At 34.2% G+C, this 21,115-nt stretch overlaps 1 protein-coding gene across 1 annotated transcript; it reads left to right on the forward strand.

The window, feature by feature from the left end:
• Positions 1-663: 663 nt before the first annotated feature.
• HELRODRAFT_104310 (hypothetical protein) lies at positions 664-20,964 on the forward strand. The gene is made up of 22 exons (XM_009032741.1): positions 664-774; positions 1,261-1,359; positions 1,499-1,675; positions 2,167-2,318; positions 3,501-3,606; positions 3,684-3,872; positions 4,032-4,170; positions 4,369-4,437; positions 4,760-4,872; positions 5,281-5,436; positions 5,593-5,818; positions 5,974-6,221; positions 6,657-6,899; positions 7,416-7,582; positions 7,823-7,988; positions 8,946-9,022; positions 16,207-16,378; positions 17,718-17,798; positions 18,957-19,109; positions 19,462-19,595; positions 20,081-20,252; positions 20,416-20,964. Exons 3-22 carry the CDS (start codon positions 1,622-1,624, stop codon positions 20,602-20,604), a joined length of 3,006 nt encoding a protein of 1,001 aa, XP_009030989.1. The 5' UTR covers positions 664-774; positions 1,261-1,359; positions 1,499-1,621; the 3' UTR covers positions 20,605-20,964.
• The last annotated feature ends 151 nt before the right edge of the window (positions 20,965-21,115 follow it).

Genomic DNA, 21,115 nt, shown 5'->3' on the forward strand with positions numbered 1-21,115 from the left:
CTTGCAGTGATGACGTCTTCAGCATGCTTGCTTGGTAAGTTCAACTTTTTTTCATCTACATTACGTCGGACATATCGTTCAGCATTGAAAAGCAGATAGTTTTTTTTCAATTGACTAGATAATGTATAAGCAGACTTGCCAATATGTTTATTTGTAATTTTATCGTTTGTTGAAACCCGCAGTGGACAAGCGGATGGAGTTGTGACTGTTTGGATAGTTCGAAGTTCTTCCGACACTCTGATGACAGTTAGAATGAATTTTTTCAATTAGTTGAAATTTTAAACAGTTTTGTGCAGTTGTTTGATCTTATTATTTGAATTCATTGGCAAAATAAGATAAAAATGCATCTGCCAACTTGCACCATGGCCTGCACTCAACCATTCCCGATTGATATCTTCCACTGAAAGACACTTTAACGCCATATTGTAGTGAAATTAAAATTGTATAAAGGTATAAGTATTTCATTTATTTTTCATGTTATGAATATTTGTGTGACACTACCAATTGTTGTTTAGTTATTGAAAGGTGTTTACTGAACAAAAATAAATTTTGTTTTGAATTCGAATTAATATTTTTATCACTGATTTTTATTGACATCGACACAAATATTCGTTCTTGGTGAAGGCTGCGCCTGCAAACTCACCGGGGAGTTCAGGTCCCACGTATTCCCTGAAAGGACACCTAACCTCCATCAGCTACCTTGCGTTTTCGTCGTGTGGATGGTTTCTGGGCACAGGCTGCAGCCGGGGGTGGCTGAACCTCTGGTCGCCGCAGGTCAGTTACTTCGTGTTCGCCTCCATCTCTCACACACTCGCACGCTAGATCCGAGTTGTGTAAAATTTAGTTTCATTGTATTCTCAAATTGTAATTGAAGTATTTTGTATTTATAACAATCCAGTTTTTTCAGAATTACTCATTTATTTTCTTGTTTTAACAACATTTTGAAGCATCCAAATGATAAAGCCAAAGAATTTTTATATATAAATCGTAGTTAATCCGAAAGAGTTTATTTAAACGACGTTGTAGAGAGGGTATGCGTACGTGGAAACTTATATGGATACAACATCACTTCCACACATCAACACCCAGCATCTTCACTCCTTTGCATCACCAACACACAACATCTTCACTCCTTCACATCACCAACACCCAAAATCTTCACTCCTTCGCATCACCAACAAACAACATCTTCACTCCTTCGCATCACCAACACCCAACATCTTCACTCCTTCGCATCACCAACACACAACTTCTTTACAGAATGGCACACTGCTTCACACCTGGACAGGAAGTGGATCGGTGGCCGGATTGTCTTGGTCACGTGATCAAAAACTCGCTTTCATCTTTTCTAAGTCACCGGTTGTTATTCAATGAAGTTTTGTTGGTTTCATTTATTTAATACTTTCATCAATTTAATGTGTACTTGAAACTTTTTCCAAATGTATGCAATCAATTCAAATTCGACGAAATTCTGTGAAAACGAAACCACGCAATGAAGAACTTGATAGTGGCAGAGGGCATAGATGAGCACGCAGCCAGGAACCTGGTATTTGCCTCCTGCAGGTCTCATCTCAAGGCGAGACACATCAGCGTCGGCTGCAGGCGAACACCGTTCCTCTCAATGCTACTTCGCAGTTTGCCTGATATCTTGCAAAGCCAGTATGCGTACGAAAAGGTGCGTTTCAACTTTTCTGTTATTATTATTATTATTGTTATTATTATTATTGTTGTTATTATTATTGGTAAAAAAGATAATGTGTAACATTCAGTACCTATGCCAAATTCAAAATTACAAACAAACACATCATGCAGAACATAAAAGATTCACATACTTGTACACTAACATAATTATTTAATTAATTAATTAATTAATTAATTAATTAATTAATTAATAGTTCATTTTTCAAAATTACTGATTGAATAAATATTTTAATAAGAAATCAATAGTAATTATACTCGTCAGATCACTACACTCTTCATTTGTTTTTAAAGCCGACGAAATAAACATCCGTTGTGGAAAAATATTTTATATTCACAATTGATCATTTGTTTCTAATACTTTCTGTAACGCTTGTTGAATGGCGGTTTTCAAAATTTGAATTTGTTTTCAAAGAGGTGATAAAAGTTGTTATCAAAAAGTAAAGTTTGTTTTTACGATTTACGCAGAATCACGTGATGTCCGGCAACCAATTGCTTCACAGCAACTACTTGCGCTGCCTTGCAACTTGGGCTGTTGAGATGAAGTTGCTTGAGTTGTTATATTCATCTAGTCATCCTCTTCTCTTCATTGGTTGGTTGGTCGGTTGGTCAATTGGTTGGTCAATTGGTTGGTCGATCGGTTAGTTGGTTGGTCGGTTGGTCAATTGGTTGGTTGGTTGATGGTTGGTTGGTTGGTTGGTTGGTCGGTTAATTGATTGGTTGGTTGGTTGGTTTGTCGGTTGGTTGGTTGGTCGGTTGATTATAAGTTATTCAGTGTTGTTGAAATATCTCAGAAATTCCAACCACATATTTTTTCATATGATAGGCGCGTTGATATTTGAAATCGAACCTGATCAATGTAGCGTGGGACCATGCCTATTTAACTACTAGTACGTAATTTCGCCCTGATATTCGTTGGTTCTGTGAGTAATTGTTAGTTGGTTGTTGGTTGTCTCTCGGTTGGTTGCTTGTTGTCTTTTGGCTGGTTCCTGGTTTTCTCTTGGTTGATTGCTGGTTGCCTCTTGGTTGGTTGCTGGTTGTCTCTTGGTTGGTTGCTGGTTGTCTCTCGGTTGGTTGCGAGTTAACTAATAGTTGGTTGAATGGTTGAGTGTGCGGTTTTTTACGAAATGATGATTGGAAACTATGTTCGTTATCATTAGAAACGTTATCATTGTTCATGATAATTAATGGAATGAAGACAGCGTCGCAATGATTTTGTTTTGTAAGAGAAATTGGATACTGTAAATAAAATGTGTAGAAGAATGTTACGTCAAAGAAAGTGATTCACTGGTTGATTGAATTGTTGAGAGCAAGTTTAAAAGATTATTATGATGAAAAGTAGCTGGGTTTTTTTCTGACATAATGTATCATTTCACAAAAAAAGATGTATCGTTTGTAAGAAAAGATTTTGTTTCAATAAACGCTTATGTTGAAAATTTTTAAAAGTTAGAACTTGTAAAACAAAATGATCTTGAAGACTTTGCTGGGGCCAGGTTTCAATCATTTCTACTTTAGTGCAATCCGCTCATAGTAATGGGGATAAAAAATGTGCAAGATAATCGTCACGGTGATGATGGATGGCGCTGAGGACGATACCTCTGCACAGTGTCACGCAACTCTGGATCATTGCCCGGCTGGTCATAATGCAATGATTTTCACTGCTTCTGTTGGGATACGCTTGTTTGGGATGAATTTGAAAATAACTACAAGCTTTGCTCAGCGTCGTGCTGTTTGCTGGCGATTTTTTCAATGTTTATATATGATTTTTTATCAGATAAAAAAAGACTACTAAAAGTAAGAAGTGAGTGGGAGTGGTTGTTCAACTTGGGGTCCATGCTTGCAGGTGCAAAGTCCCTCATCTGCAGGTCCCTCTTTCCTGGCACCGACAGTATCAACGTTCTTTCAAGGGTAGGTTCTCTTGAGTCTAGCAGTAAGTAGGCCATTGCTCGATGCGCTGGTACATTTGTATTGATTTGAAAACACAGGACAACTCAAAATGGACGAGCGAAATGGATGGTGAGATCATGCAATGGATCGCCTCGAGACCATACGACTGGAAGATGGAGAGCAAGTGTGATGCTTTCATGTGGGGCACGTGCAGGTTCAGCCCCCTCTCCACAGCCTCCACACCTTCACCCCCCGCTTCCATCGAATCACTAGCTAAGGCCGCTCAGGTTTTTTTCTCTTTTTTTCGATTTTCTACTGACTAATATTCCAATTTATAAAATTAGTTCCTCTTTTTACACACAAATAAATTTCGACTTTTTTTTATTGTAAATATGTAAAAATTGCATATGCCGTTATTAAAGTCTATTTGCCTTTAACCACACCAGATAGCTTGTGGTCAGAACTGCACATTCCTCGTGCAAAGCGATGGATTGGTGCTGGCGTCTGGTGAGGGAAGTTATGGCAGACTGGGCCAGGGTAACTCGGATGACCTGCCTGTGCTCACTTTGATTTCAAGTTTACAAGGTCCGAAGTGTAATATATTATATAACGTTTTATCGTTTTATTCGGATGTTATGTGATATTTGTTCTCTTACTTAGGCGTTTTAATGAATGTTTGTTATTGAAGGTTTTAATGTTCAATAATAAATTAAAACTTTTTTCCATAATTTTAAGATTTTTCCAAAAAATTATTTGTTAACAATGAATATTTTTGATGCTCAGGTTATGTCATCACATCTGTGGTCACTTCCGTTGGATCGGATGGTCACTCCATGGCTCTCACTGATACTGGTTAGTATTTTGGTTTCTTCTTTTAAATTAATTAATTTTAATTACATATTTACCATTCGTTTTGGAATTATTAATATATATTAATAGAAATTCGCCGTTCAATCACGAAAACACTTTTAGTATGTTGTATTGGCCGCAATCATCGAGCATGTTAAATAATTTCAAGATTCTTGCAGTTTGTTGTTTGAAAAAATCGCAGCTTGTCAAATAACAGTGCGCACGTGAAGAAACTAGCGGGGCAAATTTAATTAGTTAATAATTAAAGTCTTGCTCGCTGCTTGTGGATAATGAGAATTTTTTTACTTGAAAATTTCAAATGCAGGAGAAGTCTTCTCCTGGGGGGATGGTGATTACGGCAAGTTGGGTCATGGGAACAGCGACAGACAGCGTAGACCGAAATTAATTGAGGCACTCCAGGGAGAAGAAGTCATCCAGGTGCACGTCTCTCTTCTATTTTGCTCTGTTTTCTTCGTGTATGATTATTTATCTGCCACGTTCTGTCGTGTTGTCTGCGTCTGTGGCTGCTGTGTGCTTACTCACGCTGGTTCGCTCACTTTCTACATTTAGTCGAGGCGATAATGTCTTTAACTTGAGTGGTTTTTTTATCACCGAATGTTTTCAAGAAGGTTGATCATGTTGAAATGTTAAGTTGAGAAGTCTTATTTAATGTTCATTAGAGCCATCGTAATCTAATATTCTTATTTTTGATTTAAATGTTTTAATTTTTGCGAAGAAAACTAGTACGTTAACATTCATAGTTTCAAGTGATCTGGAATTTTCTAAGTGAAGACAAAATTTTAGTTTATTCGTCAGCTAATAACAGCCAACCACCAATTGGATCAGGTAAGTGTGGGTTACAAACACAGTGCTGTTGTGACGAGTGATGGCAAGTTGCTAACGTTTGGTAACGGCGATTATGGCAGACTGGGACATGGATCAACGAGCAATAAAAAAATTCCGGAGCGAGTGCAGTTCCTTCAAAATTTTAAGATTTCTCATGTTGGTGACTTGTTTATTTTCTTTTATGTTTATATGTATGTTTATGTTTTATGTATATGTATGTTTGTGTGTGTGCGTGCGTGTGTTACATTTTATACAATTGTTGTATTGTTTTCTCGCTCTTCATTTCCCCCCAATTATCATCCATCGTGCTAGGTTTCATGTGGGCTGAACCACACCTTGTGTGTGTCAACTGAAAGTAATTATGTTTTTGCGTTCGGGGATAACGATCACGGGAAGTTGGGGTTGGGTCACGTGACTAACAAGAGCGTGCCCACCTTGATTGAGGAGATTGTGGGCTGCGGAGTGGTCAAAGTGGCCTGTGGATCGCAGTTCAGCGTGGCACTCACCAAGAATGGAGAAGTCTTAACGTGGGGACAAGGTTTTGTTGCTGATAAAAATTTGTAACGTTTGAAATTGCTAGATTGTCATTGCTAGATAGTTTGCTAAATTGCTAGATAGTTTTTGATTAACGCCTCTTTTGATTGGCTAATATTTTTATTAAGACTCTTTTTGATGTTTGATTTATTTGCGTAGATAAGTTCACGGGCCAGCCAGCAGAAGCAGGTTCAAAGTCGTTATCCTTTTTCCTGAGACCCCAACAACTATGCAATCTGCCCCCAATAAAAGATGTGTCGGTCGGCTCGGAACACACGTTAGCCCTCAGCAGGAGTGGGGTTGTGTTTGGCTGGGGCAACAATTCAGATGGCCAGGTGGGCATCAGCGGCAACTCGCATGTGCTGGAACCCACCATCATTCCTGGCTTGCCAGATGCTCTGCAACAGGTTTGCTCTGTCCGACATATTTTTAATAATTTCGTTTTTGGTGGAGTCATTGTCTTTTTTGCATTTAATTATGAATTACTAAACTGAATTCGAGCCGGCGTTCGACAGGTTCATGACTCATGGTCGACAGAGATTTTTATTATAATCATTGATTAGTATTTGCTACTTTTGGTATTTATTATATTTATCGTTAGCTTAATTTTTATATTTTTATACAAAAAATTCAGTCCAGTTGTTTGAGATTGATTTGGTAGTTTTAGATAATTTTTTTGTTTCTTGTTCTGCGTTAATTAAGCAACAAATGATGGCATTAAATATGCATAATTCAGATTTCGCGACGATAATTTCCATTTAATGATGACTGACTTCTTGCTAATGACGATGATTTCATTTTGATGGTGATTTTGTAAAAATGACGACGAATCAAAAACGTAGATCTCAGCGGGGAGGACGCACTCGTGTGCATGGACTACCCCTGCCGCCCACCAGCACACCTACACTTCCTACAACAAGTTGGAGTCCTTGTGTTATGTCGGCTGTCCATCGCACGTTCCATCCCTCTATGGCTCCATCAAAGATTTGCCCGTTCAAATAGTTTTTGACCGGTTCAAAGTCATCAATTTTTTCTCAAATCTTGTGTCCACTTCCTGGAGATTTCTCAATCTCTCCTTCAATCAGGTTTCATTCAGATATACTCTTCTCATAATTTTTTGCTCGTCGCCGCTTACATATTGTTTCACGCTCAAAGAAAGTATTGCATAAGGATTGATATACTTTTTGTAAAAAAGTAACCGAGATGATTCTTGTGCTTGTGCATACGAAGGAGCTTCAGTGAAAAAGATTAAGCCAAAATATTGACGGATAAGCTGTAGTTAGTGCTCAAAATCATTAGTTAGCACTAGTTGTTAAAAGCGGTTAAATGTTCAGTAAGATGGCAACATTTTTAATTAGTTATTACTTTTCAGAAGTATATCGAAAAAGTTTCCGTACCAGTAACAATGCAATTTTTTAAATCCATTTTACCTTCATAATAGTTGTGGATAAATAAACTTATATTTTGAAACTGACAACCTGCAACAGTGTTTATATTAAAATTGCAAAAAACTTTTTTTGCAAACTCTGTAATTGATAATAACCACCTGTTGTGAAGCTCCCGCTGATATCAATCAATGTCATACAAATTACAACCTGAAGCGTCTGCTGCATCTTGGATGTGAACCCAACTGCATGCTCCACTCTTCGATTCGCAAGCTGCTGATGCCTCGTGTTCACATCAAACCCTTGCACAGAAACCTGGGCAGGACCATGGTTCAAGGAAAAAATTTCGGACCTATCATAACTGTTAAGAGAATTTCAACAAAGTTAGTATGCTGGCCTTCTTTCTACTGCTCTGATCTGAGATTTTGTGCGTGCATCTGTACTGGCAATATTTTGTCTTATTTCGGTGTATCTGTACTGGCACCATTTTAATACAGAATGTGTTTTTTACTACCACGTCCTTGTTCTTAACTACCGCCATATCATTACCAACAGAAATGTTTTTTATTAAATTTATTTTGATATTTCCTTAAATGGGGCTAACTTTTTACACTCTTTGCAAGGGGAAAGACGAACAGGATGATTTATAAGCAAGTCAGCCAACAGGTTTTACTTTTAAACCCCGCTGATTTGAGGCTGCCAGCTCGCGCCTGGAAGGTGCAGTTAATTGGAGAGGGTGCAGATGATGCGGGTGGGGTTTTTGACGACACCATCACACAAATTTGTGAGGTTTGTTTCACGTGAGATTCGCTTTGCGAGATAGAAAATATATGTATCATTCGTTCTCTGTCAATCTGAAACACGGTCCATGCCCGACCATCTCCATTTTTTTTAATTTTAACAGTAACCACCTTAATGAGTTTCAATTAGTTTTCAAGTTATGAAGATTTTTGTGACAGCACTCTCAAATGTTTGAGCGATTTTTTTCAAAATTTGTTGCCAATGTAGAACGCTATATCTCTTGAACTAGCCGACATATCTTGATGAAGTTTTCTCTGATATCAATAAAACAATTTTGTAATAAAACAAATAAAAACCATTGCCTCGAATCTAAAAATATTTTGTTAAAAAATCTTGAAAAAGTTGAATTTTTTGGAAAATTCCACCGATTTCAAAGCAGTGTAGCTCAAAATCTATAGCAAAATGTTTTTTGTTATTTTAAAATTACTTCATAAAAATCGGAGATGGTCCAGCTTGAACTTTTTTAAAATCGTTCAAGTTGACAGAATCCATATTTATTTAAACATACGTATGCACATTATTCATCCTAGCACGATGTTTTGTCAACTGTTAATGAAACACTTTTATATCGTGTTGTTAGAATGGTTATATTGATTTTTCTTTGTTGTGTAGTTCTGACGAGCTGCTGTTTACATATCGTTCCACGCTTACTTCTATGCAATCGTCTTAATGCCGCTAAAACCGAACATCTGTATTACACGAGGATGTACATTTATATTTTTGAATTTCGAACAATTAGTGTTAGAACCAGGTCGCTGCGCAATAAGAGCGACTCAAGACATGGCACTTATCGCCTGAGCTAACTCGCCATCATAATAACTTGATAACATTTTTGTTAACTACATTTTGAAACTAATAATGATGATTTTCAGCTGTTCTCAATTTTTCTGATCTAGCATATTTGGTATTAAAACTAACACAAGACAACTGAAACATTTGTTTCAGGAGTTGAAGAGTGGAGTCGTTCCTCTTCTCATTCCAACGCCAAACTCAAAAAGCGACGAAGGCTACAACAAAGACAAGTATGTATGTATGTATGTATGTGTGTGTGTGTGTGTGTGTGTGTGTGTGTGCGTGTGTGTATGTGTGTATGTATGTATGTATGTATGTATGTATGTATGTATGTATGTATGTATGTATGTATGTATGTATGTATGTATGTATGTTAAAACCAAAACATGATGAGTGACACTGAACCGTCAAACATCAAGTAACAAATGGATTAACACTTTGATTTGTCGTTAATTGCACATGTCGGCATTCAGTTGGATATTTTCAAGCACACAGACAAGCAGGAACCGCTGCAACAAGCACGAAATGTGGTTAGTTGCGAAAAACAGTTCCCTGCTGTCGCTTGATCTGACGCTGATCATTTTGCATATTTCCTTAAGAAATTTAAGGGTGTTGGGGTCCATCGGGCCAGAAACCTCGATGCATATTGGCAAGAATTCCATCGAGGGGAGGGCGTTCCCATATTTTTTCATTTTCTCGTCCGCTGCCCTGGCCGCGGTCAAACCGCATTCTTTACTTGTCAGGTTTACGTATCGTTCGGCGAGGGTGCCAGGGACCGTAACATCCCACGCCAAACATCTGCCGGCTCTCCAAGGTATTAGCGTGCATCCGTCCGGGCGCCTACCATCATGCGCAGAAATGCCGGATGGTTCCTTGAGAACCGGGATTGAAGCCTTGGAGAAGAGCCGACAAATGTAATCGTTTAGCGCTGAGTGACGTAGTTGACGGCCCCCACCCAGGCGACAAACCAAACCGTGGTGCCCAAACTCGTCCGCCCCAGCGCCACATCGGCACGTGTATGTATGTATGTATGTATGTATGTATGTATGTATGTATGTATGTATGTATGTATGTATGTATGTATGTATGTATGTATGCATGTATGTATGTATGTATGTATGTAAACAAAAAAAATGGCGTCCAGGTCACTTGTGATAAATGAGTTCCTGTATTATTTAGAAAATAATTGGAATTTAATTGAGAATGAAACGTTTATTAATAATATATCTGTATTTTATATTCATGAGGATATTGTAAATGCAATTAAATTGCTAAAAAGTGAATTAAATAATTTTAAAAATGAAAAAAGTGAAAAATTGCAGTCGCGGGGTAACATGAAAATTGAGAAAATATTGGAATGTATATCGTTAATTAAACAGTTGAAAGAAAACAAATGTTGGGACAAATGTCCATTATTTGTTAGTTGTAATTTAAATAAAGTCCCAAAGTCTGAAAATTTGTTAACATTGAACTTTGAAACTATCAAACTAGAATTAAAAGATATATTGCACAAACAACAGGTGCAATTTAACAAAGTTATTGAAACTGTTGAAAGTAATAAAGCTGATATTATTTCATTAAAAAACGTTATTAAAACTGCTGATATTAATAAACCAGAAGTAAATACATTGAAAAATAAATTAAATTCTAATGTTGTAAGTGACTACAATACTGAAATGATAAACAAGGAAGGACAAAAGAAAAATGTCAGTAGTTCTCTGTGGTCAGACATAGCAAAGTCAGAAGACAACGGTACCCCGTTCTCAACTGTAAACGGAAAAAAATCACGTCAAAATAACAACAATTGTGAGAAACAAAACAACTCAGGAGAAACCAGCAACAACCCAACAAACAACAAACAAACAGGAGAAACCAACAACAACCCAACAAACAACAAACAAACTGGAAAAAAGACAGCTATGAAAATAATCGGTAAAAAAGTTTCAAATGATTGCAAACTGAAGGCAGATAAAATCTTAATGAAAAAATCTGTGTTCTGTTTAAGCAATGTCAGCAAGTGCCACAGAAATGATGTGATGGCCTACCTAACCGACAATGGTATCCATGTTGTTTCCTGTTATCCCATACTCAAACAACTTAATAAAATGGCACCAGCTTCTACAGCCGACGTCAATAACAATAATAATAGTCAAACTGAGAATAAAAAAACAGATGAAGAAGAATCCAGTACGTTTAGAGTTTGCATCGATAGCTCTGATTCTAAGAAAATGAAAGACCCTGACATAATGCCCCAGCACATTATAGTACGCGAGTGGCAATTCAATAAGAAACCAGAAGCAATTGTCGATCAAACAAAAAAAGGTGGATAAACAACATGTTGATAATGATGAGGACAGCAGTGATGATGAAGAAAAAGACAATTTAAACCCCAAGCAAACTACATGTAAAAGGTATGACAATTTTAAGACGTTGAATGATGAATATAAATTAATAAATAAAGATCTTGATAGCAGTATGTTTTTCAACTTAATGCATTTGAACATAAGAAGTTTGGTCAACAAAACCGATGAATTAGAAAGCTATTTGTCAAACAGTCACATCAAATTTTATGTAGTTGCGATAACAGAAAGCTGGTTAAACGAACGTACTGAAAGTTTGGTTGGCATGGATGAATATAGATATGTAGACAAAAATCGTCATGACAAACACGGTGGAGTGGTTGGTTTCTATGTCTGTAATGATTCTACCTTTCGAATAAGAGATGATTTAAATACCATTGGCTCGCCAAAGTTTGAAATGTTTGCAATAGAGATCATTAACAATTTTAAATCTAAAAATTCAATTGTGATGGTTAGTTATCGACCTCCAATATACGAAATTAAAAAATATTTTAAAGAATTAGAACAAGTTTTACAAATAACTAGTAATGAAAATAAATTTGTTTATCTTTTGGGAGATCTAAATATTGACTTATCACCAGAAGTTAGCAGTATAAATAAAATTCAATTGAACCAACTTGTGACATGTTACAACCTCAAATCCATGATCACAGTTCCTACAAGAATCAGTAATACAAAAAATCCACTATAGACATTTTGTTTACAAATCATCCAGAAAATATTATACAATTTGGTACCATTTTATGCGACCTATCAGACCACATCCCACTTTTTGCTTGCACTAATCAAAAAATAAATAATAAGACAGTTGCTGACGTTACATTTTCAAAATATTCTTATTCAACACACAGAATAAATAATTTAAATGAAGGTTTATGTAATGCCGATTGGACAAGTGTGCTGAGCTGCGATGATGTAGATGTGGCCTTCCAAAATTTCATCGACATCTTTCGGTTACATTATAAAACTTATTGTTCAGTGACCTCTAAAAGACAGGCTCAGAAGATGACAAAAGACAAACCGTGGATAACTAAAGAATTTAAACAAATGTTAAAAAGGAAGAAAATGTTATATAAAAAATATCTAAAGCACACATCGTCAGATAACTCTACAGCACTCAAATCATGCAGCAAATTATGCAACAAGATCAAGTGCCAGTTGAAAAGACAATATTATTTTAATCTTCTACAACAAAGCAATGGCGACAGCAAGAAAACATGGTCAATCATCAATTCTTTAACGAAACGAAATAACAAAAAAACATCAACAATTCAATTAACTTTAAATGATGATCCAATTGATAATCCTGAAACTATTCTCAATAATTATTTCATCAATCTGGTCTCAGATATGCAGCAATCATTTGTAGAAGACACAAGATGGAAAAATTATCTTTAAAATGGGTCAGTAAATTCATTTTTTTGTAACCGTGTTTCATCATCTGAAATCATTTCAACCACAAAACTCTTCAAACCCAAGACTTCGAGTGGTTACGATGAAATATCAACAAAAATAGTAATATCAACAATTAAATCAACAGCAACAATTTTTGAATATTTAATCAACTTATCATTTGACAAGGGCATCTTTCCTAAGTGCTTCAAGACATCCAAAGTTGTTCCAATTGCAAAAGAAAGAGGTAACTCAGAGGTTAAAAACTTTCGACCTATATCTTTGTTGCCTGTTTTTTCGAAGATTATTGAAAAATTGATGCACAGTCGTTTGCTCAAATTTTTTGAAAAAAATAACATTCTTTCTAATCATCAGTTTGGTATTCGAACAAACCACCCAACTGAAATGGCAATACTGGAACTGATTCAAAAAATTGTAGTCGCAAGTGAAAAGAAAAATTATGTAATTGGAATATGTCTCGATCTGTCAAAAGCTTTTGATTGTATTGACCATTCGATTTTATTACACAAACTTCATCACTATGGTATAAGAGACTCCAGTTTGACTTGGTTTCGTAGCTACCTTTCATCAAGATATCAATTCGTTACTTGGAACAATAAAAAATCAAGTAAATTGATCAACAAAATAGGCGTTCCGCAGGGCAGCATTTTGGGACCATTGTTATTCATAGTGTTTGTGAACGATCTACCGATGGCCTCGAAATTTTTTAATTATGTTTGTTTTGCTGACGATACAAATGTGTTCAGCAAAGGAAAAGATATTAACATGCTCATCAAATATACAGAAGAAGAAATTAAACATGTTAATTCTTGGTTCTCACTAAATAAACTTACTTTAAATAGTTCTAAAACGCTAATGATAATCTTTGGACCAACTCAATATTTAAACTACAAAGAACCTTATAAAATTAAATAAATAATATCGATATCTACGAAAATAAAACAGTTAAATTTCTGGGCGTTCATCTAGATCAAAAGTTAGCGTTCCGTGATCACGTTAATAGTGTTGCAAACAAACTTGCCAAATCAACTGGTCTGATGAACAAGGTGAAATTCTACCTCACAAAAAAGTGTCTGAATTTGTTGTATCACTCACTTTTCATGCCACACTTGATTTATTGCAACATTGTCTGGACTGGCACGTCTCCTTCAGTCACGGATCCAGTCAAACTTATGATGAAAAGGGCCGACAGAACCATCACCATGTCAACGATGAGGTCTCATACCAAAGAGTTATTTACGACAACCAATAATCTTAATTTTAATCAATTGAATATTTATCGTACTTTGATTTTTGTGTATAAGCAGCTTAATAATCAATTGCCTAATACGTTTGCTAATTATTTTAAACATGCTAACAGTCATAGGATGTCTAATTATTTGCAATCGAATAAATCAAAAACTAACATTTTACATTCGCATGTAATCTGTAAGGGTCCTAGGACCCTTACAGATTACATGAATTTTTATTAAGAATAGTTTTCAATATAAGGCGAAATCGGCTACTGATTTTAAAAAAAGTTAAATCGTTTTTAATAATTAACAATTATTAAAATTATTAATCTTATTAATAATATAGAGATGTTTGTAAAATCACTGAACATTTAATAAATTATATAAGAAATGTATTTACTTCATGAAATTTATGTTCTCTATCTATAAACAATTTCTGTTGATATTTTTAATGCGATTATAATTATCTATGAAACATTATTTTTTAGTTAACTACCTTTTGTTTTATTATCTGTTATTAACATACTAACAACTAGCAATATTTGATATTAACCTACTAACAACTAACATACTAACAACAAACAATATTTGATATTAACCACAAAACTCTGAACATATTTGTCTAGGTGGCTGTGCTAGATGAGCCCATTATGGGCTCGATCACATTCATCCTGTCTCTTATTTATTATCTTTAATTTTGAGGAGCAAATAAAATTTCGTTTCATTTCATTTCGTTTCGTATGTATGTATGTATGTATGTATGTATGTATGTATGTATGTATGTATGTATGTATGTATGTATGTATGTATGTATGTATGTATGTATGTATGTATGTATGTATGTATGTATGTATGTATGTATGTATGTATGTATGGATGTATGTATGTATGTATGTATGTATTTATTTATTTATATTGTACATAAACGATCTTCCAGCTGCATCAGCGTTTTTTGACTACGTAATTTATGCTGATGACACGAATGTTTTTAGCAGCGACAGATCAATGAAAGAACTTATTGAGGAAACAAACAGAGAGTTAAAAAACATAATCTCTTGGTTCGAAGCCAATAAACTTTCAATTAACAGTTCAAAAAGCCAAATGATGGTTTTTGGACCCGTACAATATCTAAATTACAAGGAGCCGTATAAAATCATCCTAGGTAACAACACAATTGTTGAAACAAAGTGTTTAAAACTTCTAGGCATGCAGCTCGATCAGAAACTCTCCTTCAAACATCACATAAAACAAGTATCATCCAAACTTTCAAAGTCAATAGGAATGATAAACAGAGTAAAATCATTTTTGCCAAAAAACTGTTTGAATCTTCTGTATAATTCCCTGTGCATTCCGTTAATAAACTACTGCAACATTGTATGGGCTTCATCGTACCACACATCAACCTTACCAATAGAAATATTAATCAAAAGAGCAGTTAGATTGATAACGAGATCCAAACGATTTGAACACAGCCAACCACTGTTCAACAGCACGCGAAACTTGAATTTCTCGAAACTCAGCATTTACTTTCTGATGATTTTTGTTTATAAACAGTTAACCAATCGATTACCTGATTTATTTAACAGTTATTTCAAGATGAAACAACAATGTCGGCAACAAAATAATCTTGTCTCTAACAAATCGAAAACGAATATTTTGTTTTCTCACGTGTATTGCAAGGGACCGAGAATCTGGAACGAAATTTTAAACAGTGGATTTAATTTTGAATTTATTTCGTTAAACAATTTTAAAAAAAAGTTAAAAGAATATTTACTTAAGTTTAAAACATAAATTTTTTGTTTCTGAAATTACGTTTAAATTCTGTTGAAAATTTATAACATTTTAAAAATTATGTCAAGGTGGTCACACTCGATGAGTTTCTGAAAAGAACTCTACTGTGGTCATCCTGTCTTCGTAGGTCCTTGATATAAAGGGGAGAGAATTCTTTTTTTTCTCTTTTTTTTAGATTAATTTTGAGAAGCAAATAAAAATTCGTTTCGTTTCGTTTCGTTTCATTCGTTTCGTATGTATGTATGTATGTATGTATGTATGTATGTATGTATGTATGTATGTATGTATGTATGTATGTATGTATGTATGGTTCATCATTTGCTTTCGTCGTTACTTGCATTTTTAGTACTAATTAACGATAGATGAGATACATGTCTTGCTTTTTTTCTCTAACAAACGTTATCTGGGATATTACTATTCTGATTTTAAAACGACAAAATCTTGAACGATCAAACTGCTTATCTAGGATAGGATAACTCGAATCAAACCAAAATGAATTTGACTATTATATTGATAAATCTGATGTTTTGGTAAAATCAAAAGTACGTTTCAAAAAGGCACAATTGTGCAAAATATATCATGACAATAAATACCAACATTGGCGTATAACATCACCAGATATTTGTTGAACCCTTCGTTGACCTCCGTGGACTGGCTCTCTCAATATAAATTTCTGGGAATCCTTATTGGAGTGGCCATTAGAACGAAGAAGCCCCTTGATCTTCCACTTGCACCTATCGTGTGGAAGGCGCTGTGTGGCTTGCCGCTGACTGCTCAAGATATTGAAGAGGTGTGTAAAGCATATTTGTTTCGTGATTAAACAACTTTTTGACAGAGTATATAATAATGGAGCTACATTTTTATATTTCTTCTCAATTATTCGTTTGTTTCGTATATTTTTATGAAAAATCTTAATGTTTTGTTAAAAAATTTAGCGAAGTAAACAAGTGCTTATTTAAGTAGGTATGTGCAGTCGCCTGTCTTTTTAATAATAATGTAATAAAACACTTTTAAACAATTTTTTTTCTTTTTCAACAATAAAATCTGGAGAAACTGTTTCGTCTGTTCAAACTATCCTCAAACTTTATTGTTGATTACTATTAAATTTTAACATGGTTAATAGTCACTTTCTGGCTTTGGTTTAAGTAATAAATCAAATTGAGCTTACAGCAAAAGACGGCTATCATCATAGCATAATATAATTAATATTAAATGTGAACTTTAATGAGCGAAAACTAGGTCCACGTCGATAATAAACTTTTCAATACCATCAGAGGTTTCAGTTTGCAATAAAATGAAATGAAATTAATTTTATTTGCCTCTTAAAATTAACGGAAAGTTAATTATAAGCTAGATGACCAAATTAGAATTCTAAAATAAATTTATCGCACACGACCACTTAGACATTTTTCAATAAATTTTCGTTTTTAACGAAAAGGTTCTGAAATAAAGAATTAGAGTTCCATGAATAATCTATTGTTGTCAGTTGTTAGCGTTAAATAAACTTAACTATTTTAGTTAAACAAGTTCCATAAACTATTTGCTGAAATTAACAAGAAATAAATATTTACATGAAATAAAGAATAAAGTGTCATAGACTTTGTGATGAATGGTTTCAGTTTTTAAAACCATGAAACGATGTGTTTAACCATAATGTTTGTATTTGTAATCAATTCGTTAATATCTTCCTTTGGAAATAATGTTAACATCATTTGCATCATAAATATATTTGAAGAATAAATGAAAGAATAATTTTCAGAATTAAGCCGACTTCTAGGGCTAAGAATTTTTGAATGTAAAATTTTTCGGATGATTTCACAAAGTTTTGCAGAATACTACCAGAACTAAACAAAAATTACGAAATCTTCTTTAAACATTAGAAGAAAATTGAGCAACTGACTTTTGTATTTTATTGGGACAACTGGTGAGATAAAGTTATTTCATCGTCCATCTTTTGAAAAAACGCTCAAAATTAAAATTTTCTCGCTTTTGAGTGGTTATTATTTTTTAAATGTCCACTTGTTCAGTCTTTGTTTTGTCCGTTAAACAAAGAACTACTTAAATTGATTAAAATATTTCAAGTGTTCTGTTTACTTTATTCACCAAAGGAATTGTATCACCATGTTTAGGTTGATGTATACTTCGTGCAAGGGTTGAAGTTCATTAACGACTTTGAGGAAAAGGATATCAGCCAAGAAGCATTTGTTACCGTATGTACGATGCATTTGTATATTTTGTAAATTGTATTTAATTATTAAACTTGAAACGTTTATTAATGAATCTATTTTTGCAATTGTAGATACTTTTCTTTTCTAGCTATTCTATTCTTTTTAAACAATTAGGTTTTAACGGCCTGTTAAAAGGTAATTGTTTAAAAAGTCATTGTCTTAACTCAGGCAGATACAAAATCAAGCATAAGCTTTAGAATTAGTTACGCATTTCATTACATAGAAAAGTCAATTACACGAGGAAATAAAATTCGCGATAACATTATTGCAAATGATGGATCCCGGTAGGAGATTGTTCTTGTTACAACAGGATTCGCGCAAGTTTCGCCTAACTTTCAACTAGACTATACGTTCTTTTTGATTTTTTTCAGGAGCTCAATATCTGTTTTGGCTGTGTACACTTGCATATTCAGAGCGTAACTTACGCACGAGTCACATAGAGCCCATAGTTTTAATTCTTATTCTGCAGGCTTTGATAGGAAATACTGATATTAATAATAGAAACAACAGAATATTACTAGATTTATCAAACTCATTTATCAAATTCCTTCAGTTTTAAAGTGAAGAATAGTCAAGGTCGAAGAAGAAATTGAAACGTTCAGCTAGGCTGTATAAAATGTTTTTTTTATAATAGTCACGAGTCACATAGAGCCCATAGTTTTAATTCTTATTCTGCAGGCTTTGATAGGAAATACTGATATTAATAATAGAAACAACAGAATATTACTAGATTTATCAAACTCATTTATCAAATTCCTTCAGTTTTAAAGTGAAGGATAGTCAAGGTCGAAGAAGAAATTGAAACGTTCAGCTAGGCTGTATAAAATGTTTTTTTATAATAAAAATTTAAACGCATTGAACAGAGCGCAAAAAGATCCCATACAAAGAAATTATTTATTCCATCAGCATAAAAGTTGTTGTTTGTAAAAAAAATTTGTTACCCATTTTGAAAGACAGTTTTCGTTTGCATAATCTGGCAAATAAAGATTTCAGAAACTTAAATTGATTTGTAAAATATTGCAAACGCCGTTCGTTCACTGCCGTTCAATCAATTTATGAAAATAATTTAATTTGTTACTTCTGAAATGTTAATTTATATTTTAACACAATTTATGTGAAACAACCATGCCTTTCATGCAGTATACAGCTCTTGAAACCTTTGTGTGTTTAAATTCACTAAATGAATTTGTACCTGTGGTGCCCGGAGGCCAATCCATAGCACTGACCTACCACAACAAAAAAATCTACACCCAACAAGCTATGCATTTCAGATTGCATGAAATAGATCTGCAGGTGAACAATTTTTTGGCTATTTAAAAGTGATTAAGAATTCAATGTTGGTTTTGATTTGACATCAGGCGGTTTATTATGTACTGTTGGCACATTGCTGTTTGTGAAATGTTATGTAAACAAAGAATTCTTTATTGTTTAAATTGGATCTTTTTGTTATTCTGCTAGTCCATGCTTTTCTTTTTTCAAGTTTTTTCTTTATTTACCTTATGTGAGTTCGTTTGGAGCATCGATTTTGCCGTTATTGTAGACATCACAGTAGCATATCGTATTTGTGCTGCAAATTCATATTGTTTGGCGCTTATTTGTCGCTTTTTCACATTGAATTTCACGAAATTGAACGACGAACAAACAGGTACGTGCAGTGAGGGATGGCATATCGTCAATTGTGGCACTGCCTCTTCTCTCTTTATTGACGCCAGAAAATCTGGAACAGCTAGTATGCGGAATGACGCACGTACCTGTTGAACTCCTCAAAAAGATCGCGAGGTTGTTATGTTTTCGTATAATTAAATTTAATCATTATACTTGTTACGAATCAATATTTTTCATTTTCAAAATCTTAATTTAGTTTTATCGTCTTCTTTTCTAATAGATGATAACATGTTGCTTAAATTTCGACAATGCATAAGTCAATACATTCCGTTAAATCATGAGTTTCAACCCAAATGTCCGATGAGTGACCCTCGAATTTTAAGTCTGACTGGCCTTTTTATCACAAAATTTTTCTGGAGTCACTGCCATATTCTAACGAGCCACGACCAATTCTTTCTTTTTTGAATATTCAATAAATCTAAAAAGTTTCAGTATAGATCTATTAAGTTTAGATTTCAAGATTCGCGCACTCGAATTTCAACATTTTGCTCATTTTTCATTTTCAAATCCTGATTCAAACTGTTGGGATGAAGTTAACGCGAAATTGTAAACTGTTTAGGGGCTTATTATTATTTTAATTTTTTTCATTTCCAATTTAGATACAGAGACATAGACGAAAATAGTAACTTGGTTCTCTGGTTTTGGGAAACCTTAGAGGAGTTCAGTGAAGAAGAGAAAGTGTTATTTATGAGATTTGTCTCGGGAAGGAGCAGGCTCCCTACAAACCCAGCCGACATCAGTCAGCGATTTCAAATCCTCAAATCTGAAAGAGTTAGTTTTCAATTATTCTTTAGCTTGAAAAATTGTGCCGTTTATTTCTTTAGTTTTGATTTTCCGTCCTAGTTAAATTATTCCAATTCATTCAAGCAAAACATTTCAATAAAACAATTCAACTTAAAGACTACCATTCTTAATTAACATTGTTTTAACGCAGTCCAGTGACAGCTTGCCAACAGCTCAGACATGCTTTTTCCAGTTGAAACTTCCATTTTACACAAGCAAAACAATGCTCCAAGAAAAGTTGAGGTATGCCATCAACAATTGTAAATCTATCGATACAGACAACTACATGTTGGCAAGAAATACTGCAGATAACAATCTCATGTCGGATGATGAAAGTTAAACATCTACCACAATTTCTAACGAAAAATAATTCATTCTCAATGAGTTCTTGCTCGTGAGTATTTATAGAGAATTGATTAACTTAATAAGTAATCCTTACTTTTTTTTATATGAAAAAGCATTGTCCACGTTTTACGTAATATCTATACAAGGTTGAATCAGTTTATTTTAAATACTTATTTGAAACGAATCAACTCGTGTATATGTTGGAGTCAAATTGTACAGGTAAAATCACTTTGTGGACCAATTATTGAAATTATCAAAATAAGCTTGTGGAAATTTTTTAAATAACATTTTTTTAAATAACATTTTTACGTGGTTTGCTTCTAGTCAAAATAAATTGTATAAACATTTGTTAGAATCCGTTCTCGAATCTATAAATTATGAAATTTTACCGAGAAAAATCAGAAAGTGGCAATACATCACCAGTACCGAATTTATTGACGCACAAGTCGTCAGGTTGCTCAAGTCACTTCCTAAAAATTCTATTTTAGTGCTTTCGATTTGGAACG

This window comes from Helobdella robusta (assembly GCF_000326865.2).
Source record: "Helobdella robusta unplaced genomic scaffold HELROscaffold_87, whole genome shotgun sequence".
Taxonomy (NCBI): domain Eukaryota; kingdom Metazoa; phylum Annelida; class Clitellata; order Rhynchobdellida; family Glossiphoniidae; genus Helobdella; species Helobdella robusta.

Coding starts and splice junctions, on each gene's coding strand:
- HELRODRAFT_104310 (XM_009032741.1), top strand. CDS start 1,622: ATGCTACTTCGCAGTTTGCCTGATATCTTGCAAAGCCAGTATGCGTAC. Junction 2,319..3,500: donor GTCGGTTGGTCAATTGGTTG/GTCAATTGGTTG, acceptor AAAAGTAAGAAG/TGAGTGGGAGTGGTTGTTCA. Junction 7,989..8,945: donor CCATCACACAAATTTGTGAG/GTTTGTTTCACG, acceptor CATTTGTTTCAG/GAGTTGAAGAGTGGAGTCGT.